This window comes from Camarhynchus parvulus, chromosome 6 (genome assembly GCF_901933205.1).
Source record: "Camarhynchus parvulus chromosome 6, STF_HiC, whole genome shotgun sequence".
Lineage (NCBI taxonomy): Eukaryota > Metazoa > Chordata > Aves > Passeriformes > Thraupidae > Camarhynchus > Camarhynchus parvulus.
Window position 1 is genome coordinate 21,167,861 of NC_044576.1, and position 26,259 is coordinate 21,194,119.

Consider the following 26,259-nt stretch of genomic DNA (forward strand, 5'->3'; position numbering starts at 1 on the left):
GTGGTACAAGTTCTGCAAAGTGTGTGATTTGTCATACTGTGCCAATTCTGCAAACACAGGCCATTCATAACCTCGTGGGCAAAGGCAGATATTCATAGGGAAAAAGGACTACAGGAACATGCCAAAAGACATGCCTTTGGGGTGTGAGGAAGGATGGGCTACTGGGATACTAACATCCTTCTCCTGCTCTAGTCACAGGTACCAAACCAAAGATGTCCTCAACAAGAACGATTCTACTCATCCTGGGATTCCTCTCCACTTTGGCTGTAATTGCTTTAATTGCTGTAGCAGTGACCCAAAACCAGCCACTTCCGAAGAATATTAAGGTATTACAAGCTGGTACCCTTAGAGGAAAACAGCATGGGGGTTTAGGTGTCCATAGTGCTCACAGACATGTTGCTGCCCTTGCTGGCTCTGGCTAACCTCTTTTTCTGGCTCCATGCACCTCAACATCTTTTTTTACATCTTTGTGGGAAAACCAGTTACAGCTTCACAGGGAATCATCTCTTAAGTCACCAGTCCCAGCTTCGCGGTTTCTCTTCTCCTGTTTCCTTTGCCGGGAGCTTTGCACTGAAGCTCTGCTGAGAGAAGCAAGGGCACACACAGTCCCACAGCTGCCAGACAGAGGGGCTGTGTGTGCCTGGTCCTCAGGGGAGGCCAGCACACAGTGCCTCAGGTGTGACGTGGGCTCTGCTCTGCCCGCAGTATGGGATCGTGCTGGATGCGGGATCGTCGCACACCAACCTCTACGTGTACGAGTGGCCAGCAGAGAAGGAGAACGACACCGGGGTGGTGAAGCAGGTGGAGGTGTGTAAAGTTGAAGGTAAGAGGAGAAAAAGGAGCTGGGGAAGGGGCATGGGATGAAGAAGAGATAATGTAATAAAAGGGTGAGGGAGGAGAAATCTAGAGGAAGAGGCCAATAGTAGAAACAGTGTTACACCTATGAGATAATGCATCTCACTGGTTCCCATAGAGAGCTGTTTGTGCCTGACCTTCCTGGGGAAAAAAATGCATCCACTTTTTCCCTTGTTTTCGGGATGCTTGGAATTAATTGCTTTTTGGAAAGAACTACACCAAAGAATGTACTTAAATAAAATGTCTGCATGCACTCTTGCTAAAGTGCTGATGAAAGCAATGAGAGGAGAGAGCATGGTTTGCTCTTTTTCAAGGCTTCTGTGCAAGCTTGTGGCTCACGGTTGCTCAACTTGTGCGTGTCATGGTGCTTTTTTAATTCTATTTAATTGCTGTGTAGATACTGTATGGTTTAGGAAGGCATAAATGAAGCCCAGGGGTGCACATAACAAGGAACAGCACAGACCATCATGGATTGCTGCATTCTGAGATGCTGTTAGACCTGCCTGGGGCCTTTTCAGGCCTCTGCAGTGCAGGAGAGAGCCCTACTGCTATGAAGCTGCTGCGATAGCTGCTCAGTGCTGCAGCATCCCACGTCACGAGCAGCACACTGAGCATACAGCAAGCTGGAGCAAATGGGGCTTCACTGCTGCCATGCAGGCACTGGTCCTGGGGCAGAACCAGGGGACACATGGCAGAGAGGGACAATGATTTTTTCCTTGGGTTATCATGAGACACAATAGCTGCAGAACACCCAGTGTTGTAGTGTGAGCAGAAAGTACACAAACAAATGACAGCATCTGCCCCCAGAGGAGCCAGCATGGAAGGGTCAGGGATTTTCAGGCACAGATCCAGGGTACACCCAGGCAGACTCAGAGAAGAGACTGCAGATGTTCAGGGCATGCTAAAGAAATGGCTTGTCTCAGCCCTCGTTGCTAGTTCATAGCCTGCCTTGCAGAGAAAGGGTGGCAGATGCTGGGCACTGTGACCACCCACTATGTGCATTGGGCTTAGCTGGTGCTGTAGGATTTCTAAAGCTCCTCAGAAATGGGATGGTTGAATCCAATTCTGCTGCCTGTGATACAGTTTGGCACACCCGCTCATGACAGCATTCTGGCATTATGCTTGGAGTCTGAACTATAAACTATAAACTTCTTACAGGCCCTGGGATCTCAGGTTACTCCCATGCCACAGAGAAGGCAGGTCCCTCTCTGGCACAGTGCCTACAACAAGCAAAAGAGGTGATTCCCTCAGCACAGCACAAAGAGACACCCGTCTACCTCGGAGCAACTGCTGGCATGCGGCTTCTCAGGTACTGCAGGGCTTGTCCCCTTCTCCTGAAGCACTGCACCTGGGACCACTGTGGATGTGCAGTGGGGGCCTCTGGGGGACAGTCCTTGGACACACTGCCAGCTCACACCGCCCCCAGATAGCCTCCTCTGCTGCTGATCTCTCTGAGCCCCAAGTCCCCTGGACTTCTCCATTGCTTCCCCACTCACTCCATCCCTCCATCATCTCCTGCATCCACATGCAGCACAGAGACACCAGGAGATCAGCAGTGCCCAGGCTGATGCCCTGACATCCCCATAATAAGGGGATGCTCAAACATCTCCATAGTCTGGTATTAGGCCCAGATTTTTGAGCCCAAATATGTTGCTACGCCCCACAGACGGCCATCAGAGGCTAAGGTAATTTTATAATCACAACCTCCTTCAATTTGTGATTTTCAGGAGGGTGACCCAGACCTCTCCTGGCTAGGACAGGGAACTGATCTTTGGTATATATTGCCTGGGAAATCTTCCTGGGGATATCTACTGGATTTCTTCTCTAATGAAACAGTAAAGAGGTGACAGTAAAGAGGAGTCTCCACAGTGCAATTCCTGTCAGAATACATGCTACAGAACAAGGGCTCTGGTCTGTGCTCCAAGTACCTACCCCTCCCAGCTGCAGGGTCTGTAAGTGTCAGAGTTGGTGGCAGCTGTGCTGTCAAGGTGTGACAGAGACGACCATGGATGACCCACACAAATGACCGACCTCTGATCATTGACCCTTGGTGGGGAGTTGCAGCCTGCCTGCTCAGAATGAAGCACATAGAGAGCTGTCAGCCAGAGTTACTCCATCCTTTCTTCTGTTCATCCAGGTTGCAGAATGAAAGTGCAGCAGACAAAGTCTTGTCCTCAGTAGGAAACACACTACGCTCAGCTCCCTTCAACTTCCAGGGTGCCAGAATCATCACTGGTCAGGAAGAAGGAGCCTATGGATGGATCACCATTAACTACCTTCTGGGCAATTTCAAGCAGGTAGTTTATCTATAGCAAGACATTTGAATGATTGGCTTGCAGCACTTTGTAAGTCCTGCCTTGCAAGAAGGTGTCACAGACACTCTCTTCCCTTGTAAGCCATTTACCAGGGATCAGGAAGCTGCACATCTTGCCTCAGCAGTTGCTGTGAGTACATCCTGATACTTAGTGGTATCAGGATGCACCACTATAATTAGGCTTCAAGCACTGAAATAAAACACCAGCATCTTCAATCATTTTGCTTGGGTACAGCATCCTTTTCATTTCCTGATCTAAAATACTTCTGTTTCTGAAAAGTTTGACTATGGTTCTTTCCTGTTGAGCTTATAAATGTTCTGAGAGCTGAAACAGTAAGTGGACTGTTTTTTCTCATAACAATAGTATTAGATTTCATATTCTTTGCCCTCCTGCAAACACTTGGACATTATCCATCTTCTGTATTTACAAACTTGCATTTTTCTTATATCTTGTTCCAGCTCTCATCTCATGCCCCCTCCAGGACTTCCCATGTTTCCTGTGTTCTGTGCTTCTGCTTCTCTCCTCATAGTTCTTTCTCTTTTTTTTTATTTCTCCAAAATAAATCTTCTCCATGCCCAATATATCTGGTTTACTTTGATTATTTTTCTTCCCCAAGTCTGGCTGGAAAAAGCTTCTACACTCCCTGAAATCCTTAAGTGAGACATCAGGAGCACTAGACCTTGGAGGAGCCTCCACACAGATTACCTTTGAATCAAAGGACCTCACTTCTGAGTCCCCAGAGAACCAGCTCTACTTCCGTCTCTACGGCAAGGATTACCAAGTGTACACCCACAGCTTTCTCTGCTATGGGAAGGATCAGGCTCTGCAGCAGAAACTGGCCAGGGATCTACAGGCAAGTACATCTACATCTGTAATTGAACAATCCTGGACTCTCCCAGCTTTGGGATACTGGTGCTGTAAAAGTTGCTGTGTCCCAGCTCACCTCTTAGTCTGGATTAGGGAAATGTCATTGTTCTCCATACAAACTACCAATTTGAGATGCCTTGATTCTTGGGCATGGGGTAGCAAGAGAACTGCATTTAACTGAAGTACTCAGGGGAGGTGACATTTTACCATCTCTGAGAAACCCAAATCAACAGCTTCACAAACTGTGACTTAAAATAATTTACCCAGGTCCTACAGGGAGGCTGTGGCAGTACCCACATCTTCCCCTGTGCAGCCAGTGCCTTAAGCCATCCTTATCCCTTTGATGTGATGTGTGCACCTGGATGTGATGTACTGTGCCACCCTTCCTTGTGGCTCTTTCCCAGGGTGTTATTCTAGAGCAAAGTGTAACAGTTTGGATTGATTTTTACTTTCAGACCGTGGAGAACAGCAATCTATTCGACCCATGCTTTCACAAGGGTTATGAGAGGACTATAAATATTAGTGACTTCTTCAAAAACCCTTGCACATCAGACAAGAAAAAGCAATTACCTTTCAGCCAGCTGTACATAAAGGGAGAGGGGGACTATCAGAAGTGCCGAGAAAGCATCCAGAAACTCTTCAACAAAAGCAATTGTCCTTACTCCAGTTGCTCCTTCAATGGGATATACCTACCTCCATTACAAGGGGATTTTGGGGTGAGTCTTCACTCATTCTTCAACTATCTGTGATCCAGAATGTCAGAAGAGCAGAAATTCAGAGTAATGCTAGAGCACATTCTTCATGACTGAGGCAGGAAATCATTTACAAGATGGCTTTTTGGACATGTAACTACGAAAGCAGTGCTGCACTTGCTGTGAGGACAGACATGCTAAGAGCTACCCCAGTAAATACTGGCCTACCAGCACTGCACTGCTCCCATTCTAACCCATCTCCTTGGGCTGCTGTGTTTACTCACTTTTTAAGCAGTCCAGCACCAGAGGCAGGAGAGCCTGCTGTAGGCAGGAACACTGCTCCTGCAAACGTTGTCTCCTGAGGGCAGAGGTGCCACCAGACCTGAAATTCACCCAGCAGTGTCTGAGTGCTACCAGTGAAACCAGTCAGCTCACCTATCTGCTTCCCAGACATGATGAGGAGACAGTGCACACTCTGAACACACATTATGCGTGACACCATGCTGACCATCACTCCTAGAGCTGCAAAGAGCTGCTCAGTGATTGTGAGGCTTTCCAGGGAACTGCTAGTACAATCTTGCCCTGTTCCTAAGCTGCCTCCTACCTATCAGCTACTGGTCATGATCAGAGATGGGGTTTGTGGACCTTGGATTATATGATGGGGCTCTGTACAATCCTTTCAGACCTTCACCTCTGCTTTTTGTGGTGATACTCGTTGCGCACTCATTTCATTCAGTTGCCAAAATGGGATCATGGTTGTGATGGCAATCAGCATTCACTGTGTGCCACTGGCACACATAAAGCAGAGAGCTCACAGAAGTTCTTCAGGATATTATAATTCCTACCTCCATCTCTCAGCAGCTCTGAGCCATATCCCTCAAAATGACATCACTCTTGAAAACATTCCTGCTCTTGTGTGTGTGATGTTGCTTCTTATATTTCTCTATCTATAAACAAACTCATTTTCTTTTGTGGGATTTGTGGCTTAGTCAGATTAAAAAAATCTTTCTCCTTCAGGCTTTTTCTGCTTTCTATTTTGTGATGAACTTTTTGAACCTGACCAGTGAACCAAACCCCCTTGCCCTGAACAAAGTGATCAGCACCATTGAGAGCTTCTGTGCCCGGCCTTGGCAAGAGGTGAGCCATGCTTGTTGCAGTAGACTGGGGCTGCTGATACTTTTCTGTGGGATAAATGCCTGGGATTAATTTCCAGAGCAAGATGGGGAAGATCCCCCAGCACCTGCAGTGGATGCTCAGGCACAAGCTGAAGCAGTGGGAAGGTGCATTTAACAGTCTGGTGATTGCCTCCTTCCCTAGGTGAAGACAGCATATCACCACATCAAAGAAAAGTACCTGAGTGAATATTGCTTCTCTGGAGCCTACATCCTCTCTCTCCTGGAAAATGGCTATGGGTTCACTGAAGACAACTGGCAAATGATCCACTTCCTTGGAAAGGTGTGTTTCATGGTGGGGAGGGCTCTACCCCAGCAGTTCTCTGCAGCCTCTGCCACACAGCCTGGCCCTGAGGTGCCACTGCTCAGGCAATGCCCTAGGCAGCCTCCCAGCACTGATTCTGCTCTTCTGTTTCAGATTGGCAGCAGTGATGCAGGTTGGACCCTGGGCTACATGCTGAACCTGACCAACATGATCCCTGCAGAGCAGCCAGCCGGGCCCCCTCTCTCCCACGGCAGCTACGTGGGGCTGATGGTGCTGTGCTCCCTTGTGCTGGTGTCTGTGCTCCTGTTTGCCTGGCTTCTCTTCCACAAGCCCAAGTGCCTGCAGAAGGGGATTGTTTAGGAAGAACCTGAAGGCGAGAGGAGCCATGTCATCCTGGCTGCTCAGGGCTAGGAGACCCCAGCAGAGCAGGCTGTACTGCAGAGTCCCTCTCACTGAAGCTTCTGACTGTACAACAAGGGCATTTATTTCTTCTGAATCACACTTGCACTGACAGATGTTGGGACATCAGGCTCGCCACCTTCTCTGCCAAGGACAGACAAGCTCGTGTCCCCTCCTTGAGTGGGTCGTACTTTCATTCAAGGAAACTTTGCTGCTTGTTGGTTTCTGCCTTGTGCACAGCATTATAAAGAGAAAAGTGGCAGAAATCTTTGGGAGCCAGTGCTCCTGCAAGGGTTATCTCAGGGTCACACATCCCACTGAGCTCTTGGGAGCTGTCACACACAGGGTGATCCTGCTCCTTCTCCACTGAAGCTGTTCCCAGGAGCCCTTTCTGCACCAGCACGCCTCTGCTGCCCTCCCTGCGCCCTGAGCTCTAGCAGCCCTACAGCTGGGTACAGCCCTTGCACCTGGCTGGCCCCTGAAGGTGGGTCAGGCTCCCAAATGCCACTCTGGGAAAAGAAGGGATGAGGATGAAGAAACTGAGCATGCTCGTGGTCATCAGCCCTTAGCTGGGCTCTGTCTGCTGTCAGCTCCTTTTGCAGGTGGCAAAATGCCTTTTCCCCACGTCTTCCTGATGTTGTTGCTGGACCAAAGCTGGCTCACTGTTGCACTGAGCCATTCCCGTGTCCCTAAGGTACATCAAGCCACAAGTTCCCAACCAGGCATTGCTGCTTTTTGTAGGAAGAGCTTGTATTGGCCCAGGTTCCTTGGCCAATAGCGACTGTCTGTGCCTGCAGGGACCCTGGTGTGATCAGTGTGCCCTCGGGTATAACCCACTAAAGCAATCCAGGGTCACTGTGCTGATAACACAGCAGCCTCCAATCTAGGGAAAGTGTTTATTAGTTAATGTTCCTGTAGGCAGCTGGCAGCAGTTAACCAGCATGAGAATGCACAGATTGAACCACTCTTTCCACCAGCAAAATTAGTGAAGATTTGCCTTTCCTCATAGCACAGGCTTATCCTATGGCCACAAGACCCAGGGCTTGTGAGTGCACATATTGCAGCCCACACAACTAGGACGATGCCCCTGATTGAGTCTATGAATCACTTTCTCCCATTTTTCTGTTTCTTGGTCCAAAAAAGAGAGGTAAGTCAGAAATCCATTTTTTTAAAAACACTCAGAAACCACTGGTGCCTGTCTACCTCCCACAAAATCTCAGAAATCTCTTCTCCTAAGGACCTGTAAATGTGGAGGCAAAAAGGAAGCAGATATTGTAGAGAGGAAGGCATAGCAAAGACCTCTTTCCCCAAGGAGAGGTGCAGGCAGTGTGGAGGGGGTCAGGATGTGCAACCCCAACAATGCCTTCTGCTTCAGGCAAGCACAGACATAGAGCTCTCCCAGTCTGTCCCTCTGCATAGTCCAGGCTGGAAAATGTCACCCAGTTATTTCTACTTCATGCCTGGAAGTAGAAGCCCTAAAATATTGAAGGACCTAAAGGTAAGGGAAAAATCTACCCTGTCCTAAGATCTTTGGGCAGATCATTGTTCTTCTGAAAACCTGTGTCTTATATTTGCTCTGAATTAGGTGGCTTCAGCTTCTGTTGGATCTTGTTCTGCCCATTTCCAAAAGACTGAGTAACTCTGCTATTAAAATCCCTTTTTCTTTGGTGGTGCTTGCAAGTTGTCATTATATCATATTAAATAGATTGGTTTTCAATCTGTAAAGTGGTCTCTGCTGACCTCACTTGCAGCTCTTGACTCCACTTCTTTTAAAAGTTGTACATCTTTCTGAAACTTGGACACCAAAGTTTTCAGCAGGTAGTTGAGTCACTAATAGTGTATATATCTGGTTTTGATCTATGCTTTATGTTATCCATTCATATATCTCTGGTCCAGGTCTGTTCACTTAAGAGAAAGTTTTCAGGCTTTCGAGTCCAGCAGGACTATTGCAACTTGGTCTTTTTTCCCAGTCATGGCATTTCAGAACAGCCTTTGTCTCACATCCTACATCACTGTCTCTCAATACGAGCCATTTTTCCTCCTGTGTGGCTCCACTGAAACACATATTATTCAAAGAATATTGCCCCAAGCAGATTATCCACTTCAATCTGCAAATGACCTTTCACCAGCAGTGAGTCCACTGACCAGTTTCTGTTTATCTGCAAATACACTCTGATGTCAGAATTCAGCTAGGGATGCAGCCTTCCTTCTGTTGTTTGCAGCAAAGATAGGTAGATGAGAGATGAGCAGCAGGTTTTGGCTGGCAGGCATGCAGGAGAAACATGTGGTCTTCTTCTGCCCAGACAGCCTCATGTGCAGCACAGCCCATCACATGCCACATTCCTTGCATACGGAGCCCCTGTAGCCGAGCAGAGCCCTGGAGAAGCCCCCCAGGTGAGCTGGTGCATCCGTCCTTCCCGTGAACAGCATGGAAACCTGCAGAGGGGCCCTTCCTCTCCTGAGACCTCCTGCTCAGCTGTGCCCGTGATGAGAACTAGCAGATCCATTAGGACATGTCAGAAACTGATGCAAAAACTTCATGTGGAAGTTGATGTGGAAAGAAAGCTTGTTCCAGTCTGCTCTTCTTGTCCATGCTAAAGATTTATGTCAAAGGAAAATGTCAAATATCTGGGAGAAGAGCTTTTACAATGTTTTGTATCTTCATTGCAAGTCCCATAGTATTAATACTGTTAGCTCCTGATTCTGGAGCCAGGTGAGCAGACATCTCCACTTGCTCCTGCTGTCTTAATTATCTCACTTTTTGGTTTGAGTTTTGGGTTTTTTTAAGCTTTAAATATGACTTGAATGCAACCAAAAGGGCCTGAACTAAGATAAATGCAAAATATGTTACAATATTTTTAAACCTTATGACTTTTAGACCCCATTCATAAATCAATCTCTCCAGGATAAGAACTTCTGAGGTGACAACATGCCAGTTGAGCAACCTGAGGCTTCAGGAATCAGTTGACTGAAGGCATCCTGTCAGAGTGAAACCATTGCATGTCACTGCCTGGTAGTGAACATTCACAGAACAGCCTATGATTGTTTTCTCTACATTTCTCCTGTTATTGTAGGACTTTTTTTATGGAGGCCACTCAATATCTTTGGTCAAAGAGCTCAAGTTTATGAACATTAATTTATTTGCTTCTGTGTTTCATCTGATCCAGCTGTATTCAACTCAAATATGTGCTCCAGAGCCACCCAACATGTACATGAAGACCATTAATGATAGTGGAGGGACTTTCCAAATATGCCAGTAGTAATGTATCATTTCTCTTGTTAATACAGTTGATCTGCCTCATTGATAATTATCTGTGCCTTATTTCTAATTTGATCGCTTCTGGCTTTAATTTCTAGACACTTCCTGCTTTACCATTTTGATTTTCCTGGGTAAAGCAGCTTTTAACATCACATGTTTGGTCTATCACATATTTACTCACTATTCAGCTCTGCTGCACTGCCAAGACTCCAGACCTTGGTCTCTCCTGAAGAGACGCCTCTCCTGGGCTGAGATGTGCCGCAGCAAGGTGGGATGAATGTCTCTGATTTAGGTTCAAATGTTGGTTGGTCCATTTTTGGGGAGGTTCCTCGCAGAGGGGAGCTTTGCAGGGTGCAAGAGCAGCCTGGTCTCACTGGGACTGATGACCTCTGTGAGCTCTGCCATATTCAGCTGAGTGTCAAGCGTGGGCACAGCTATTGGAACTTCTCAGAAGAGAGAGCCCAGGTACCTGCAGCACCCTCACCTCTTGCAGGAAAACTGCTCCCCACCACAAGCTCTAAGTACCTTAGATAAAGTTGCCTCTCCTCTGTGTACAGGCTACAGCAGATTTCTCCAGCCCTACAGCAAAGTACAGTGGGGCCTCCACTTGGAAGAAAGCTCTCAGAAGTGGGGCCATCACCTCTGCACTGGAAGGCTGATTTGAAGTGTTGGCGCTGGCCAGGGCTTTCCAGCTTCTCCCAGAGCAGTTCTGGGCGGATGTGTGCCCCTTCATTCTCCACCCCAATTCTTCCCATGCTCTGTGCCAGGCAGGATGTGCAGGCTCTGCAGGGCTGCCAGCTTTGTCACAGGCTCAACAGCCTGTTCAGGAGGGACTGGGGAGAGCACACTGAGGACAGCAGTCCCTGCCACCCAGGCCATGTGTTTTCTTTCCATGGCCCAACCCTGAAGAAATGGATCTTTGTTTTGATGTACACACAAGCCTCTGTATGCTTATCATAATAAAGACTTCTGAACTGACGCCAGAAAAGTTTTCATGCTGTTTTCCAGAAGATGAGAGTTTGCCAGTAGTGGAATGGAGCTTCTGGCACTAAACATGGAAAAGTCCTGAGATGTGATTTCCTCTCTTGCCAGTTCCTTGATGCTCTCCTAGGTCAGCTCTGAAGATCCCAGTGGATGGGTAGCATCCCCTCCTGGTAGAGAAATGCACTGTGGTCTTTCCCAGGCTCTGGGCACCTCACACAGGTTGCCTCACTCCTGGGAAGGCTGTTAGTGCCCAAACCACATCTTTCTTTGCCTTAGCTTCATCCTGACTTCCTCAAAGCAGTTTGCTCTCCCAAGAACTGTGAACTGGACAGAAGCAGTCCTCTGTTCTCATTTTCCTTCTCCCTCCCCAGGCAGCCCCACTGGCATCATGCTGGCACTGCAGCCCACCTTTCCACCCCCCTAACAGGTGAAGGACAGTGGGCCTGTGCCCCTGGCTCACAGGGCTGCGCGTCTCCGTGTGCAGCCACAGCCACAGCTCTGCCAAGGCAAACAATGCTTCTCACAGTTGTTATTTTTCTTTCAGCAAGAACTCCCCACAGTTTGCTGATTCTTATGGCTATTAGCTTGAACTTTCCTCAAATTTTCCAATCTTCCTCTGTTAACAATATGGCCAGAACTAAAGTGAACCCATCAGATGCAGTCTTTCCATGGTCAGTTCCAGCAGAATCAGCTCCTTGCTGACTGTGCCCATCAGCAATGCAAAGGTGGGGAGAATGGGCTTGCATTCACATTCCTCTCACTCTCACCACAGTGGCACAGAGCATTCCTTCTTCCCTTCCTTCTCCCACTGCCTCAAGGTCTCTCCATTTTTGCACATCTGGGTGGGGGGTGGGGGAGTGTATGATCCATCCCAGATGTATTAGCTGTATTTTCCAAATGAAGTTTTTATTTACTTCCTTCACTGTTTCTAAGTCCTAACATCTTCTATTGTTTGTTTCTGCTTTCATCAGTGTTTTCAAACATGTCCAGATTTATTATTGTCATTTTCCTAGAATGTGTAAAGGCCATGCTAGGTCAGATCAAACAGGCAGGGCATTGGCACTCGTCTCCAGCTGTGTGGTGAGCGAGGATTTAGAGGGATAGTTAGGCAAACAGCATAATCCTTTTCTTCTACACATCAGGGGTTTAGGAAATTTGTGATCAAATGATTACTTCAAGATCTGATAACTCTGACTCTGTTCTCTGTGAATTCATCTTATCCTCTTTTGCACTCATTTAACTTTCAGCTTTGATGATGTAATTTCAGGGTGTCTTTTGTGCAAAACTCTTTCCTTTTGTATGCTTTAAACCTGCTGCCTGATGACAGGCTGCCTCCATCCCTATGCTATGGATAACACTGACTAACTCTCCAGACCTAGTAGTGTGTGAGATGTGTTCTCCACCCACGTGAGATTTTGCCCATGGGCTCCTTTTTAGGCTCTAATGCTCTGGCATTTCTTTTTTTACTGTTGTTTCTCATATCAGTCTTGCTTGCCTCCATAGCAAAGTGAGAGTTTTCCTCATGTGTCCCTTGGCAGCACTGCAGTTCCAACTCTGCCGCTACTGTCCCAGGCTACTGAAAGGAGCCTAGGAAGGGAAAGGGGAGGGTGAAACTGGCCAAACATGGGGCTTGCACTATTTTACTATAGCCCTGCCTAGCACTCTCTGGCTGCCAAGTAACACTGGGTAGTGCTGGAAACCTGCCCATGACTCTTTCACATGGCCTTCATTGCTGAAGCCTGGGGAAAGAGCAGCTCCACGGGAACCCAGCAGCCCTGGGAGCAGGGATATGAAGGAGGTGAAGGCATTTCCCACTGCTGTTGTGGGCTGCCAGCTCTGCAAAATACCACCAGACACGTCTTGCTGTAGAGACAAGAACTGTCCTACCATACCCATGCTCTCCATGCCACAGCTTCAGCTACTTTGCCTTGGTTTCTGGCATGTGCTGGCAGCACTGACTCTTGTTGGCTAGCCACAGATGAGTGCAATGCCATTCCTGCTCCTGAACGTGCGTTGCTCTCAGACTGGCTGACAAGCAGGGATGGGGAGGATGGGGCTTACCTAGGAGAAAGTATCAATATGGTTACTGCTATCTCTATGTATCTGTAATATTTTTCTTTTTCTGTTCATGTCTTCAAAAGGGTATTTTTTCAAAAACAGGGGTTAAGAGGGAACTGTGCAGGTGGGGCAGAAGACCAAGAAGGCAGAGGATCAAGGAGAGAATGACCACTATGATGGTGCTGGGGCAGAAGAATGCTGGATATGGTAAAGTCACAAGCAGGCAATCCATGTGCCTTGACCACCAGCCTGTACTGTTTGCATCAGAGGCTATCAACAGCAGCTAGAGGCTATAAACAGGGACCCTTGGTTTTACCAGTGCTCTTTCTGGAAAACTGAGGTAGAAAGACAGCAGCCCATGCAGATGTGGAGAACAGATAGGAAAGCACTGGCAAAGAAGCAAGCCTTGACACAGAAATTAGAGCAATGCAGCACAGATCCACCTCAAGGCTGAAGGGAAAGCAAATGTTTGGCATGGCACTGAGTATCCTGGGCAGCCCATTACTAGTGGCCAGAGGAACTCCTCTCTAGCATGGCCCAGATATAGCAGAATAGCATGCTCATGTTACCAAAGGGAGCCTTTCTCTTGGCCCGTCCAGCCGTGATGGTAAATTTTTCAGCTGTTTGTGTCAGGGCTGTCCTAGTAAATACCTCTGTCAGAGCCACTAGGCTGCTGGAGTTTTAGCCTTGTGGGGCAAGACTGCAAAGCAAGGCTGCCTCTGGCAGTGGGCAGAGAGCAGGGACCATGAAGTGTCTGCTGCCCACTGGGATAAGCATGGCAGAGGGATAGAGAGGAACCAGCTTCCCCTATATCCAGAAACAGTTTGTAATCCTTTGTTAGCAGACAGCAGGCCATTTTCATTGTCTATATGCAGTTAAGCAATGTCCTCCTGCCCAACGCCTGTCAGAGCTCTTTCTCGTGCCCCCTCCCAGAGCAGGGCGGGGTGATAGCAGACTGCTCGAGCGGAGCTCTCCGTGATGGTTCCTGCTCAGCAGACAACTCCTGCATCACATCCCACTCTGCTCTTCCCTCCCCCTGCACCGTCCCAGCTCGGCAGTTCGGGCAGCCAGCTGTGGCAAGGGCCATGCAGTCCCTGCCTCTGTTTATCCCGGGAGCAATGGCATCGCCGGGTGAGCAGGGCCGGGCAGAGGGGCCGACTGACCCGCGGCGGTGCCTCCTCAGTTTCCCCGGGAGATGGGGCAGGAGAGGAGGCGCGGAGCCGGGACCGGGCTGCGGGGAGGAGCGGTGGGAGTTGCCCGCGCCGGGCAGAGCTGCGGGGATCGTGCGGGCAGCGAGGCCGCCCGGCGCTGTCCCCATCCCCATCCCCCTGGGCTCCTGCCCCACGAGAGGGTGACGGGCAGAGCCCCCCGCCCGCCGGCCCCCTCTCCTCTCCTTTCCCCCGCCCGCCGCTCCCCGAGCGCTTGGCAGCCCCGACGCCCTCCGCAGCCAGTTTTCCAGCCCTGCGCTTCTTCTGCGGTGACAGCCAGTGGCTGCGGGGGCCCTGTTTGCTGTCCAGTTAATAAGTGAGCTGGAGCGGGGGAAACTTCTCCGCCGCAGGAGAGCGGGCTCGCCGGGGGCCGGCCGGGCGGGCGGGGGGAGGCATTCCTGCGCCGCGGGGCCCCGGCGCGCCCCGCTCCCGCCGCCCCCCGCCCGCAGGTGCAGGGGGCTGGCACTCGGCTGCTGGAAAGAGCTGGTTGGAGTTTGCACTTTAAGCTCCCGGCGGGGAGGGAGCCGAGGCTGGGAGCTGGTCCGGGCGCCCGGCGCCGCGGGAGGATGGCGCGGTGGCTGCGGCCCCTCGTGGGAGCCCTGCTCCTGCTCGAGGGGGCGGCCGCCCTCAGCTTCCTCCACCATCGCTACGAGGAGCTGGTTCAGGCCCTGTTCCGCGTGCAGAGCCAGTGCCCCTACGTCACCCGCATCTACAGCATCGGCCGCAGCGTCGAGGGCCGGCACCTCTACGTGCTGGAGTTCAGCGACTACCCGGGCATCCACGAGCCCCGTGAGTACGGGGGGAAGGAGACAGCGGCCCCGAGAGGACCTTGGCACGCTCCCTGCCACGCGGCACTGCTGGGGCGCTGGGTGGGGGTATCTCCCTTTCCAGGCAGGGCTCCTGGCAGTGCCCAGGTGCCAGGCGACGCGGTCTCCGGCAGGGACCCCGCAGCCGGCCCAGGGGGACGCCCGGCCGGCCCGCACACATGCACCGTGCCGTGCACTGTGCTCGCGCGAGCTGCAGCGTGGCACAGGCGCGTACTTTGGACGGAGCTCTGAGTTTTCAGTTCAAGCTAATGCGAGAACGCAGGCAAATCCATCCCAGCACCCCGCCTGCCCTACCACGCTCTCCCTCCCAAAACAGTGTTGTCCAGGGGAGGAGAGCAGCATCCACCCTCTGCCCTGTGCTGCTGGGTGGTGACAGGACACAAAGTGTTCGGCCCTTCCTCCTGCAGACGGCAAACCCAGGAGGACGGCGAGCGGGGACCCCGGCAGACAGGGTGCCGGGCTCCTACAGCGCTCGCAGCCCGTGGGCAGTGCGGCCCCAGCGACAGGCTGGTCTCAGGGATCGCCACCTGCTGCCACGTGGCCCTGTGGAACCTTGGCAGCCATGGCCCCTTGAGCTGCTGCCTGAGCAGCTTGGAGATGCTGCCGAGCCAGACCTTGCTGGCAGCCAGGTGCCCTGGGGCCTGAGGAGAGCAGCTGCCTCTCCAGGCTGGGGGGCTGCACACAGGGCTCCCTCGCATCCCTGCCTTGTGCCCCTGAGCTGCAGGTAAGGACAGAGCTTTCTGCAGGATCTTTTGCCTTTTCAAGTCCTGGTTGATGTGGTTAAACGCCGGGGTTGATAAGTGCAGGCAGCCTAGTCACACGGAAAACTGCCAGCAGGGCTGCAGGGGTGTGCAGAACCTATGCCCCTCTCCGAGGAGCAGCCCCCACAAACCCCACAGCACCCCATGTCTGGCAGCACTGCTCTGGGGGCATACTGCTCCCATCCTGTGCCCACAGTATCATTTTCAGGGGTGCCAGGAGGTAGGATGGGAGGCTTGACTCCCTCTGACAGTGTGTTCAGCACTGGGAAATCTGTGTGGCACTGAGGGCATCTGGGGTACCTCCACAGTGCATCAAGGTCTGATTCAAAGCACAGAGTGAGCAAAGGGCACTGGCGGTGCACCACTGGATTTTAGACTTGCAGAACCACATGCAAGCAGATGGAAAGGCTGTAGGAGATGACTCAGATCTCCCCTGCCCCAGGCAGGCACCAGGAACATGTGTCCCTGCTTGTGGCATGGGCCGCTGTCAGGCTGGCACTTTCAGCTTGTAGCGTTAGGAATTTGGGAAACTGTGGATTTCCTTGAAGGACATGAGAAGTAACTCTGAAAAGCAAGCTCAGAGTCAATGGGCTTGCATGCAGTAATTAGAGTTTGTGTGCCCATATACATAAAGTTTCAGTTTTGCATACTGAAAAAGGCTGGCAAATCCTGCTGCAGACTCAAACAAAGCAGAGAATCCTTGCTGAAACCTTATTTTCAGGCTGCACATATGCCCAAGATTTTTCTGAGTTTTTAATAACTACATTATCTAACTAAATCAGTTCTTATGTCCCTGAAATCTAACAAGATCAAAATATGTGGCTCACCTCTGGTGTCTTGTGCTGAGAGACAGCAATCAAAAAACGTGGAAAAGCAAAATCTTTAGCTTGAATTAGACCTTTTTTTTTAATGCAGCAAAGACACAGGGGCAAGCAGCAAGCAGCAGCTCACAATCTGGGGATGTGATGCCTTTTACCCCAGAATCCCGATAGACATCACACCTGGCAGCAGGGCTGCACACTGCCACTGCAAGTCTGATCCCTGCTGGTGTCCAGAAAGCTTCATGGTGCAATGGGAGTCTCAAGATCTGGCAAGCCAGCAGTTCTAACAACACTCTTTGTTTTTCCTGAGTCTTTCATATGACAGTCAGGCTCCCTTTTTAACTTAATTCCCCTGTTGTCTTTCGTTCTACCAATGCTGGCTCCAGCCTGCAATGTGACATTTTATTTTCCCACAAGTAACTGCTTTAAAAGGCCTCTGGGAAAGCACAACCTGTCCCTCACATGTCCTGCCTCTCCTTCAGCAAAGCAGCAAGTCCTGTTCCAGGCACTGTCTGCCTGTGGTCTCCAAGTCTGTATTTTGAGACCTTATTTTAGAAAAGCCAATGGCAAGAGGCCTTTTTGGTCACAGTGGAGCTGCCTGAGGGACAGTTTGATCCATATTCAGCTCAGCTGCTGTGGGTTTCTCCAGGCTCTTTTCCCTTGAGGGTGAGGAGGGCTTTAACCTTGATCTTGGAGGAAGGTAAAGGGGAAGGAGAGATGCAGAGCTGGGAATGGACCATGCTGGTGAGGGGCACTGAGTGCAAATGTAGAAGAGCAGAGGTGGGAGAAACAGTCTGTCCCCTCCACTGCCACCTACCCCGGAGCTGTGAGGCCCTGGCAGCCTGGGGCAATCCTGCCAGTGCTCCCTGGTCCTTTTGTGCTGCCTTTCACCACCCCAAGACCAAACCACCAGCAAATGCTCTTCCTGTGTGCTCCAAAGGCCCAAAGCAACCAGGAGGCGAGTCTGAGCTGCTCTCAGAGTGCTGTGCAAAATGAAGTGGAGCCCATATGAGAACTGTGCCACTCTCCCTCGCTGAGGTTTGCATTTTCCAAGGGGAAGGGTCATTTTAGACCATTTATTGAGTGTCCCTTGGGCTTGCCTGGGGCTCCCCATGGTAGGCATTTGCTCTTCCCCCCTGTTCCAGCCCTGGCTGATGGCATCACTCTCTTGCTCTCTCCAGTGGAGCCAGAGTTCAAGTATGTTGGGAACATGCACGGGAACGAGGTGCTGGGCCGTGAGCTGCTGCTGCAGCTCTCGGAGTTCCTGTGTGAGGAGTACCGCCGGGGCAACGAGCGGATCACACGCCTCATCCACGACACGCGCATCCACATCATGCCCTCCATGAACCCCGACGGGTACGAAGTGGCTGCCAAGCAGGTACCAGGCGGTGATCACCTCCTCGAAATGGGTAGGGGCAGAAAGCCCTTCAGATCCCTTTGGGATCCCCTTCACTGCAGCTAGGAGGAGGGAAAATCCTTTTTTTTCATGCCCTGCCAAGCTTGTCCCCGTCAAATGCTGTCGCTGCTTGTCACCTCCTTACCAAGGGCTCGTGCTGTGTGTCCTTTTACAGGTGACCTTGGCAGATGATGGAGAAGACTTCCTATACCTGTCTTACTCTCCTTAGAAGTTATTTGTCACAGAAGAGTCACTGCAAATCCCCTGCCCTAGACTGGGAAAGTGACAGCTGAATGCCACTGTCATAAGCAGGCAGAGACATGAGAGATGGGGGGTGGAAATAAGCCCCTTAGTCCTCCCGAAAAAAAATCACCCATTTCTTTGTGCTTCTAGACTTCAGGGAGATATCTGTGGCTCTTTCAGCTAAAATAAATTGTTTGTTTGTCTTGTGGCTTACTCTGTCACCCTGAAAAATGAAGATACTGTTATTGATTTTCCCTGTCAGTACCAATATTCTTTATTGCCCTACCAGCAATAACACATCTTGTAACTCATAGGCATTGAAGTGCTTTTACAGTGGCCAGTCTCTGCTTCTGTGATGCCCAATCTGGACTCACCCCTGTGATGTACCTTTGCCCCACAGGGCCCAGACAGCAATGGGTACTTGACAGGGAGGAACAATGCCAATGGAGTGGACTTGAACCGCAACTTCCCTGACCTCAACACCCTCATGTACTACAGCAGGGAAATCAGCGGGCCAAATCACCACATCCCACTGCCTGACAACTGGAAAAGCCAGGTACCAGTCTGGGATACCGTGAGTGCTACAGCATCCTCTTAGAGTGTCTCAGCATGCAAGCAAATACACTGCTCTTTGGCTTGCACAGTGCTTGTTTCCTTTTCTGAGCCTTCTGCCTGCAGAGAAATGATGCAGTCCTGGTCCCATATCACAGCTCACCCCTTTTGCCAGGAGAGGCTGACATCACAACCAGCTTGGGGGAGCAAGCTGCAATGCACAGGGCAGAGGAGGTGGCACATGCTGGCTAACACCTGTGCCTCAGGTTTTGGGGTTTAGCTGGGGGAGCTGCTTTGTGTATCAAGGCAGTTGGTGGAGAACAAAGGAAGCTGCAAGAGCTGCAGCAGACACATTGCAGGACCGGGTCTGACATGGTCAATCACACCACAGCCTGGCATGGAGCAGCAGCTGGCTCAGAGGTCTCTTCTCCCTGTCTCCTTCTCTCTTCTCCTTACAGGTGGAGCCAGAGACATTGGCTGTGATCCAGTGGATCAGCAGCTACAACTTTGTTCTCTCGGCCAATCTGCATGGTGGAGCAGTGGTGGCAAATTACCCCTATGACAAGTCCCAGGATCAGCGGTTCAGGAGCCACCGGCGCACGGTCAACACGCCTACCCCTGACGATAAGTTGTTTCAGAAGGTGAGCACGGCCACACTGGGCAAGGACAGAGCGAGGGCTGGACGGGAGCTCTGGTCACTACATCATGCAGGAGCTGAGCCAAGAAACATCTTGGAAATAATCATTAGCAGACTACAGCATTTCTGCCAGCCACTGGCTCAGGAGCCAGGTCAGGACAGTCCCACCACAGGGATAGGCCATGCTTAACTCTCAGGGGCCCCTTCCTTGTCCATGCTTGGTTTTCCCATAACCCAAATACCACTGGTATACTCAATAACAACCTGCTCTTTCAAAGCTGGAAGCTGCACTGAGCTTTGCCACACCATCTTAGAATGCGTAGGGTTTTTTTCCTAGAGAGGTGACTGGGACCCTGCTGATACCAGGAAAAAGGAGGTGGGTGCCCAGCAGGGGCTTATGGATGGCAAAGAACAACTACAACAAACAGCAAGAGCTCCAGGAGCATAAGCAGACAGCAGGGAATGAATCAGTCTGTGCTGTTGATCCTGTTAGTGCTAGCTGAAGCTCGTGGTTTTTCTTCATTATCCCAGAAAACAATGCCTTCAGTCACTGCTTCCATTAGGAAATACCCAGCATAAGAAAAAAGTAAGTCTGCCTCAGAACAGTTAATGAGAAAAATAAGTCCAAGCTGGAGTCCAGCCTTTTCTGGAAGCAGAATCTGCAGGGGCTTGTCAGGACCTCCTGGGATCATGGCTGTGCTCAGACCCAGATGTCAAGATGCTGCAGTCTGGGGCGTAGGCTAATGATACCCACATGGCCTCAGGACTCAGAAATGTAGAGAAGTAACTGTTTGCCTGCTGACAGAATGATATTGCACTGGAATCTGAACCATAATAAAGGGTATAGAATTTCCCTTAGAAAATGCAAATGCCAGTCTCTCTTAAACTGTGTCTTATGCAAAGGACTGCCTTTGGATGCAGCAGCCCAGTTTTAGCCCTGCCTTCATGTCTAAAAATAAACAGTAATCTTAATAAGGGCAACAAACAAGTCGTTGCTAGAACCAGAACTTGCCGGAACTCTTTCCTAATAGAAATTCCACCGATATGTATCTGGTATTTGCCAGGACTCATACTGGTTGCTTTTCTTCATATATCTTTTTCCTCTATTAGTGCCATTTGCTGTGTGGGGCCAAGTGTCCCCACATAGGTCCAGTGCCTTCTGCTCTCTCTCTTTTCAGTATGAGCAGGGCAGAAGCCCTTTTGCCATCAACAAGCTTCCAGCTTGCCAGGTTACTGCTCTTCCTTGTAGTCTTGTAGAGGTCCTGGGCACCTCGTGTTGTATTTTGTGGCAGTAGAATGCAGGAACTCTGTCCTGTCTGACTTCCCTCCCATGCTCCTCAGCAAAGGAGGGAGCATGTTTTGTCCAGAGCCAGGCAGGTTCTCCAGCTGTGTGGGGCTGGAGCAGTGACCACTGGCTGCTCTCCCTCTAGCTGGCCAAGACCTACTCATATGCCCACAGCTGGATGCACCGGGGCTGGAACTGCGGGGACTACTTTGCTGATGGCATCACAAATGGGGCGTCCTGGTACTCGCTCAGCAAAGGTAAGGGCTGGGCCAGTGAGCACCCCCCACAGCAAAAAGACATGAAGGGATAGACAAGAAACCTCAGGACAGGATGGGTTGGGGAAGGACTGTGGCAATAGGATTATGCCCATTACTAGACACCATTCTGGTGTTTTGTATCTCAGACCAGGAAATGGCTTGGGAAAGAGCCACAGAAAAAGCCAAGGTCTACAGAGACCTTCATCCTATGTGCTTCTAGAAAAAGGAAACATTAATCTGCTAGTGTATCTGAAAATCCTATGGTGTAATTCTGTCAAAACCCAAAACTGTGACCAAAGGGAAGGCAGCTGCTAGTTCCTGAAAAATCTCATTAAAAAGGGACAATGAGGAAACTGAAAAATCAACACATAAGACTAGACAAAAGATTGAAGAGGAACTGGAAGAGATATATAGGCCCCCTGTGATACCAAACCTCCCTGGGCTTCTGAAGGCAGGTTAATGAATGATCCAGCTGGAAGAGAGAGTTGGGAGCTACAAGGAGGGGGCTGCATGGGTGGAGAAGGCTCTAGTTGCACTGTCATGCAGGGAGGAAGGAGGCTGCACCTGGGGTGCAGAGAAGGAGAATGAGACAGTTCTGGTCAAAGAAAGATGGCCCAGGATGACACAGGAATATGAAGGGAGCCATGCCCTGACCATAGGGTATTCTTGTCTTCCAGGCATGCAGGACTTCAATTACCTCTACACTAACTGCTTTGAAATCACCCTGGAGCTAAGCTGCAATAAGTTTCCCCCTGAGGAGGACCTAGAGAGGCAGTGGATGGCCAACCGGGAGGCTCTTGTTGCTTTCATTGAAGAGGTAAAGGGACAGTCCTGAGACCTACACCCTTCTCCTGCAGATCCCCACGGGCCTGGGTGGTAGGGGACCAGTAGGCAACATGAGTGGAAGAGGGTTGGTTATGGAGATCATGGGGTGCTTTTGTTGGTGGTCTTTGGGGAAGCTCTTGTGTCCTAGACTGGCTGTGGTGGGGACAACCAGGATCACCAAGGGTACAGGGAAAGGTCGGGTTGTCCCCAAAGCTCTGCCCTTCTCAGCAATACCCTCTTGAGCAAAGGAGGGGCCTTGACCCATCCATCTGTCTCCCTCCCTGCAGGTTCACCAGGGCATCAAAGGGATGGTGTCAGATGAGAACAACAATGGCATTGCAGGAGCAGTGATTTCTGTCCAGGGAATCAGCCATGACATCACCTCTGGTGGGTTGTCGATCTGCTTACGTGTCTGAATATGTGAGTGAAGCTAGCAGGCAAGGCTGTACTATGGGAGGCCATCATGGTTTGCTTGCCAAAGACACTAGAGGAATATGACATCACTAGAGAAATATAAGCCTATCCTTATCCTTGACCAGGGTGGGCTTAGGAATGCCTAGGAAGGACAGAGGTGAGAACTGGAATGCAAACCTTACTGTAAAGGACTTCAGAAACTGAGCTCCTATTTTATCTGGGAGGGACAATTGAGAGGATAATCTACTCAAGCCTGTAAGTATCTGCAAAGAGTTGAAACAGAAGATAGCAAAGAACAAGATGAAAAAAGAAAGAATAAGATGAAAGACTGAAAGTTCACACCAGACAAGTTTAGAGTGAGAATTAAGTGCCACTTTACGTTACCCAAGTTGTGGTTGTTTCTCCCTTGCTGGCCAGTTTTAACCTCCTTTCCATGAACACCCTCTTCCAAGCAGACCAAACACTACAGACTGCCTGCAGAAAATAGCTGATATTACAGCTCTTCAGAGGTCAGACTATGAAATCATTAAAGCTCCTCCTGGCTATAGGTCTGTGAGTCAGTAACACTAATATTTGGCACTTATTATGCCAACCTGCATAGGAAAGGGGACTGTGGAAGAAATCACAGAACAGCTGGCTGTCAAGGGCCCTCTGAATTCTTCTGTCCAGCTTGGAGCAAGATTTTCCTCAGAATTGGCTCTGATCAGCCACTGCTCCCTCCAGCCAATTCTCACTGACCTCAAGGATGGATATTTCACAGCCTAACTAAACCTGTACCAGGGTTCTACCACATTCAGGTGAAGCAGCACTCCCAGCTCCACTCTGAGGCAATTTGCAATACCTATCCAGTTACATAGATGGGATTATACTCAGATTTCCAAAGTAATCCATAATGTGGTGTTTCCTCACTGTTGATCATCCCCTGTCCCTAAGCACACCAGAGCACAGTCTGTCAAAGTGCTTCTGAGGCTTTCTTATGCAGGGAATCAGGGAGCAGCTGAGCTAATGAGCAACTAAAACCTGCTAACCTAAACGTGGCAGAATTGTGTATTGCGGGAATTAGATTGTGTTATGCATAAGGAGTCAGACTGGAGCTGTGATTGTCTTTAGGTCTGGTGTCATCTGACTGGTGAGTGCTCAGCTTTGCAGCCCCCCTACACAGCCACAGCCAATGCTGCTGTACAGTCCCCTTTCATTTGGCTTTTACTTGCAGACTGACCTCTCCGTGGCACTAATGAGACATCACTTGCAGTATACCAGTGTGAATCCAGCCTTGAGATAGCTAGCAGATTTGGGAAAAAAATCCGGGTTTTGAAGGCTACACATCCTAGAGGAAGTAACTCAGCAAGAATTACTGGTATGTCTTATGCTTTGCTCGCTGAGCACCCTGAATGCTTTCTTTTCCTACCTTGTGTTCCAGGTGATATGGGAGATTATTTCCGGCTGCTGCTGCCTGGCACTTACACTGTCACAGCCTCTGCAGAGGGGTACCAGCCCCTGACAGTCACAACAACAGTGGGCCCAGCTGCACCTTCATTGGTGAGTCAGGCTGCATAGTCACAAGGGTTTCTCAAAATATCTTCACCCCAGGCAGAAAGAAATGCGGTGGGGGATGTCTAGTGAGCAGCAGAGAAAGGAGATAGGATGTAGAGCATTTCCAGTGGCTATAGATTATCTGTTTTGGCAGACAAGGCTCCACACAGCTCACAGCAGTGAACAGAGTGAAGACAATGCCATGTGCCTTCCAATTCCTTACTGAGGCCTTGCAGCTGCACTGGGCTCCCCTACCAGCTTCTGTGTCCTTCTGCCTCTTGGCCATGGGAGATCTCCTGGCTGGCTGGGACTGCTGCTCTTCAGCTCTCCCTCCATTCTCTTCACTCTCCAGGATGAGATGATATGGAGACAGCCTGGGTTCAGTTATTCCCCCAGCTTTGTGGGTTTCAGCACTCTGTTATCATCTGCATTCTGCCTGGGACCAAACATGTTATCAAACTCATAGCAAGAGGCTGAAGTCTGCCTTTCTTTTTGCTGAGAGCACCAGAGACAAATGGAAACTGAGTGCAAACAAAGAGCAGACAAGCACCTTCAGGAAATGAAGTGTTCTTGAGACACTGGTGTGTCTCCTACAGCGCTTTTCTGAGAGCTGGCTGGACAACCAGAAATTGGTCATAAAAACAGTGGGTGGTGATCCCTGCCCCTGCTGCTGCCTTGTGAACATGGTGGAACCACAGATGCAGGCTCCTCAAGAGACCAGCAGGACTGCCCCAACACCCCCCCACCCCCATCTGCGGCGTCCTGGCACATCCTTTGCTTCACTGTATGTGCACTGGTCAGGCTCTGCTGTAAATACACTGTGGTTGTTCTCCCACCTTCCATCGCTTCATCCCACCCTGCCCAGCCTCTGAAGTTCTTCCAGAGCTGCCCTCTTCTCAGGATTAGAAACCTTCTAATTTTCGTACTAAATTTATTTATGGTCAGTTTATGCCTATTTGTTCTTATGCCAATGTTATGCTTTAAATAGCTCATTTTCTTGCCTGGTGTTTATTCCCTAGTATATTTATAGGGAGCTGTCAAGCCCAATCCTTTGTTTTGCTAGGTTAAGCATCCAGCTCTTTGGGTTTCCTTTTTAAAACAGATTTTCTTTTTACGGTGTTACTGTAGAAGACTGATTTGTTCCCTGATGGTCTGATTCTTGCATATCTCCTCTCACAGCAGCCCTCCTTTTCCAGCCTCCAGTTCCCATTTCTGCAACACCTCCCATACTCACTCTTCACCCATCCCTCCCCCAAGAAGCCCATGCAGTCCCATTCCAGTTTCACCTCTCTGTATGGCCTCCCTATTCCCCATGTATATGATGCTGTGTTTTGCACACTCCCTGTCCCCTTCCCCCTCTTGTACTGCTTATGTGGCTGTAGTGGATGGAAGTTTCTTTCCCAAATTTTTTTTTTGCCTGAGTAAACTGAGAGGACTGGTTACTGAAAGACTGATTAAGCTAACAAGATGCTTAAAAGAACTGTCTGTCTTTAACCATCCTCTGTATCAAACACTCACAGAGATGCAAAGCAATGCCATGTGTCCACTCTCTGGTGAGAAAAGGAGAATAAAGGACATAGCTCAGTCCCTTGCCATTCACAGCTCATCTTCCAAACCATCCTAGGACATCACATAGCCAGGAGCAACTCTGCATAAAAAACATAGTTCACTGTTAGTACATTTTCCACAGGAGGAAAAAAATTTACAGCTGCTTTAAGAACTGATTTCCTTTAACAATGGCCGAGACCCCTTATTGTTTGAGTTGGCCCCAGAGTCCCTTCGAAGGTAGAGGCACGACCGGCAGAGCACATACACTGTGTTAAATGCAGTTATCTTTATTCTTTCTCCAGGTGCATTTCCAACTCAAACAAGAAGTGGTGAGGAAGCCTGCAGAGCGTAAAGCCTCAGGCACACGGATGAACAACAAAGCCCTTCAGAAGAAGGTGGTGCCAAGAGCCACCCGCAGGGGGACCCAAAGATGAGGACAGCTCATTTGGCTGAGAGCTGGGGAAGCCGTTTACATGAGGCCTGGCTGATCACTCCAGCCAGTGAACTTTCCAACCGTTCAGCATGAAACTGGCCCAAATTATTAAACAAGGAAGTATTTAATCCCTGAGCAAATTGTGAAGTCATTCAGAACAAAGTGAGCCTGGGCTACAGTTCCCTGGACATTGTGTCTGTGTGTGCTGAGTTCGCCTACACTTGCTCCATTTCAGAGAGCTCTGCTCCCTTTATTCCTGGACTGTTGCTACAGCCCACATGAAATGCCACGAGTGTATGCCGAGGATGATGAATTCAATCCTTGGTGTAAGCTGCACTCAGAAAAGGAGCACATGAGCAATAGTCCTCTGGGTGCAAGTACCATGCTTCGCCCTCAGGTAAGGACACTTGAAAAGGCTGCTTTTACTGCTAGGCCTAGGGTTACAGTTCTGCCTAGGCTTAGGATTCTGAAAACCACAAAGCCCAGAGCTCCAGGACCACTGCAGCTGCAAAAGGCATCCCAAGGGGAAGACAAAACTGCCACAACATGGCTTCCTCCACAACTTTTTCCTTGGAACCAGCCTTAGCCCAAGGCTGCTTTTACTGCCAGACTAGGGTTAGGGTTCTGCCTAGGGTTAGGATTCTGGGCTTTGT

At 50.0% G+C, this 26,259-nt stretch overlaps 2 protein-coding genes across 6 annotated transcripts in view; both read left to right on the plus strand.

Annotated features, from left to right (window-relative positions):
- The window catches only part of ENTPD1 (ectonucleoside triphosphate diphosphohydrolase 1), a 31,901-nt gene extending 21,146 nt beyond the window's left edge, over positions 1-10,755 (plus strand). For 3 of the 4 annotated variants that reach the window (XM_030951640.1, XM_030951642.1, XM_030951641.1), the window contains exons 2-10: positions 193-326; positions 706-823; positions 2,014-2,164; positions 2,993-3,152; positions 3,787-4,023; positions 4,493-4,753; positions 5,747-5,866; positions 6,047-6,184; positions 6,320-10,755. In XM_030951640.1, coding sequence (XP_030807500.1) covers positions 193-326; positions 706-823; positions 2,014-2,164; positions 2,993-3,152; positions 3,787-4,023; positions 4,493-4,753; positions 5,747-5,866; positions 6,047-6,184; positions 6,320-6,526 — 1,526 coding nt within the window. In that variant the 3' untranslated portion in view covers positions 6,527-10,755. The remainder of the gene's footprint in view (positions 1-192; positions 327-705; positions 824-2,013; positions 2,165-2,992; positions 3,153-3,786; positions 4,024-4,492; positions 4,754-5,746; positions 5,867-6,046; positions 6,185-6,319) is intronic. The other variant, XR_004060854.1, reaches the window with a different exon arrangement.
- A 3,149-nt stretch (positions 10,756-13,904) lies between these two features.
- Positions 13,905-25,739, plus strand: CPN1 (carboxypeptidase N subunit 1). 2 transcript variants are annotated; one of them, XM_030951059.1, is made up of 9 exons: positions 13,905-13,997; positions 17,665-17,861; positions 18,523-18,678; positions 19,133-19,315; positions 20,742-20,853; positions 21,531-21,670; positions 21,966-22,065; positions 23,513-23,631; positions 25,476-25,738. In XM_030951059.1, the coding sequence occupies exons 1-9, from the start codon at positions 13,952-13,954 to the stop codon at positions 25,605-25,607; spliced, it is 1,185 nt and encodes a 394-aa protein (XP_030806919.1). In that variant the 5' UTR covers positions 13,905-13,951; the 3' UTR covers positions 25,608-25,738. The 2 variants fall into 2 exon arrangements, with proteins under 2 accessions (XP_030806919.1, XP_030806918.1); XM_030951058.1 differs by lacking the exon at positions 13,905-13,997 and adding an exon at positions 14,532-14,863 and having other exon boundaries at positions 25,476-25,739.
- Positions 25,740-26,259: the final 520 nt, after the last annotated feature.

What these genes read in the sequence shown, in the direction of transcription:
- CPN1 (XM_030951058.1), top strand. Translation starts at nt 14,641, where the DNA reads ATGGCGCGGTGGCTGCGGCCCCTCGTGGGAGCCCTGCTCCTGCTCGAG. An exon ending in CTGACAACTGGAAAAGCCAG is followed by an intron (nt 18,679 to 19,132) that starts GTACCAGTCTGG and finishes TTCTCCTTACAG; the next exon opens with GTGGAGCCAGAGACATTGGC. An exon ending in GCCCAGCTGCACCTTCATTG is followed by an intron (nt 23,632 to 25,475) that starts GTGAGTCAGGCT and finishes TTCTTTCTCCAG; the next exon opens with GTGCATTTCCAACTCAAACA.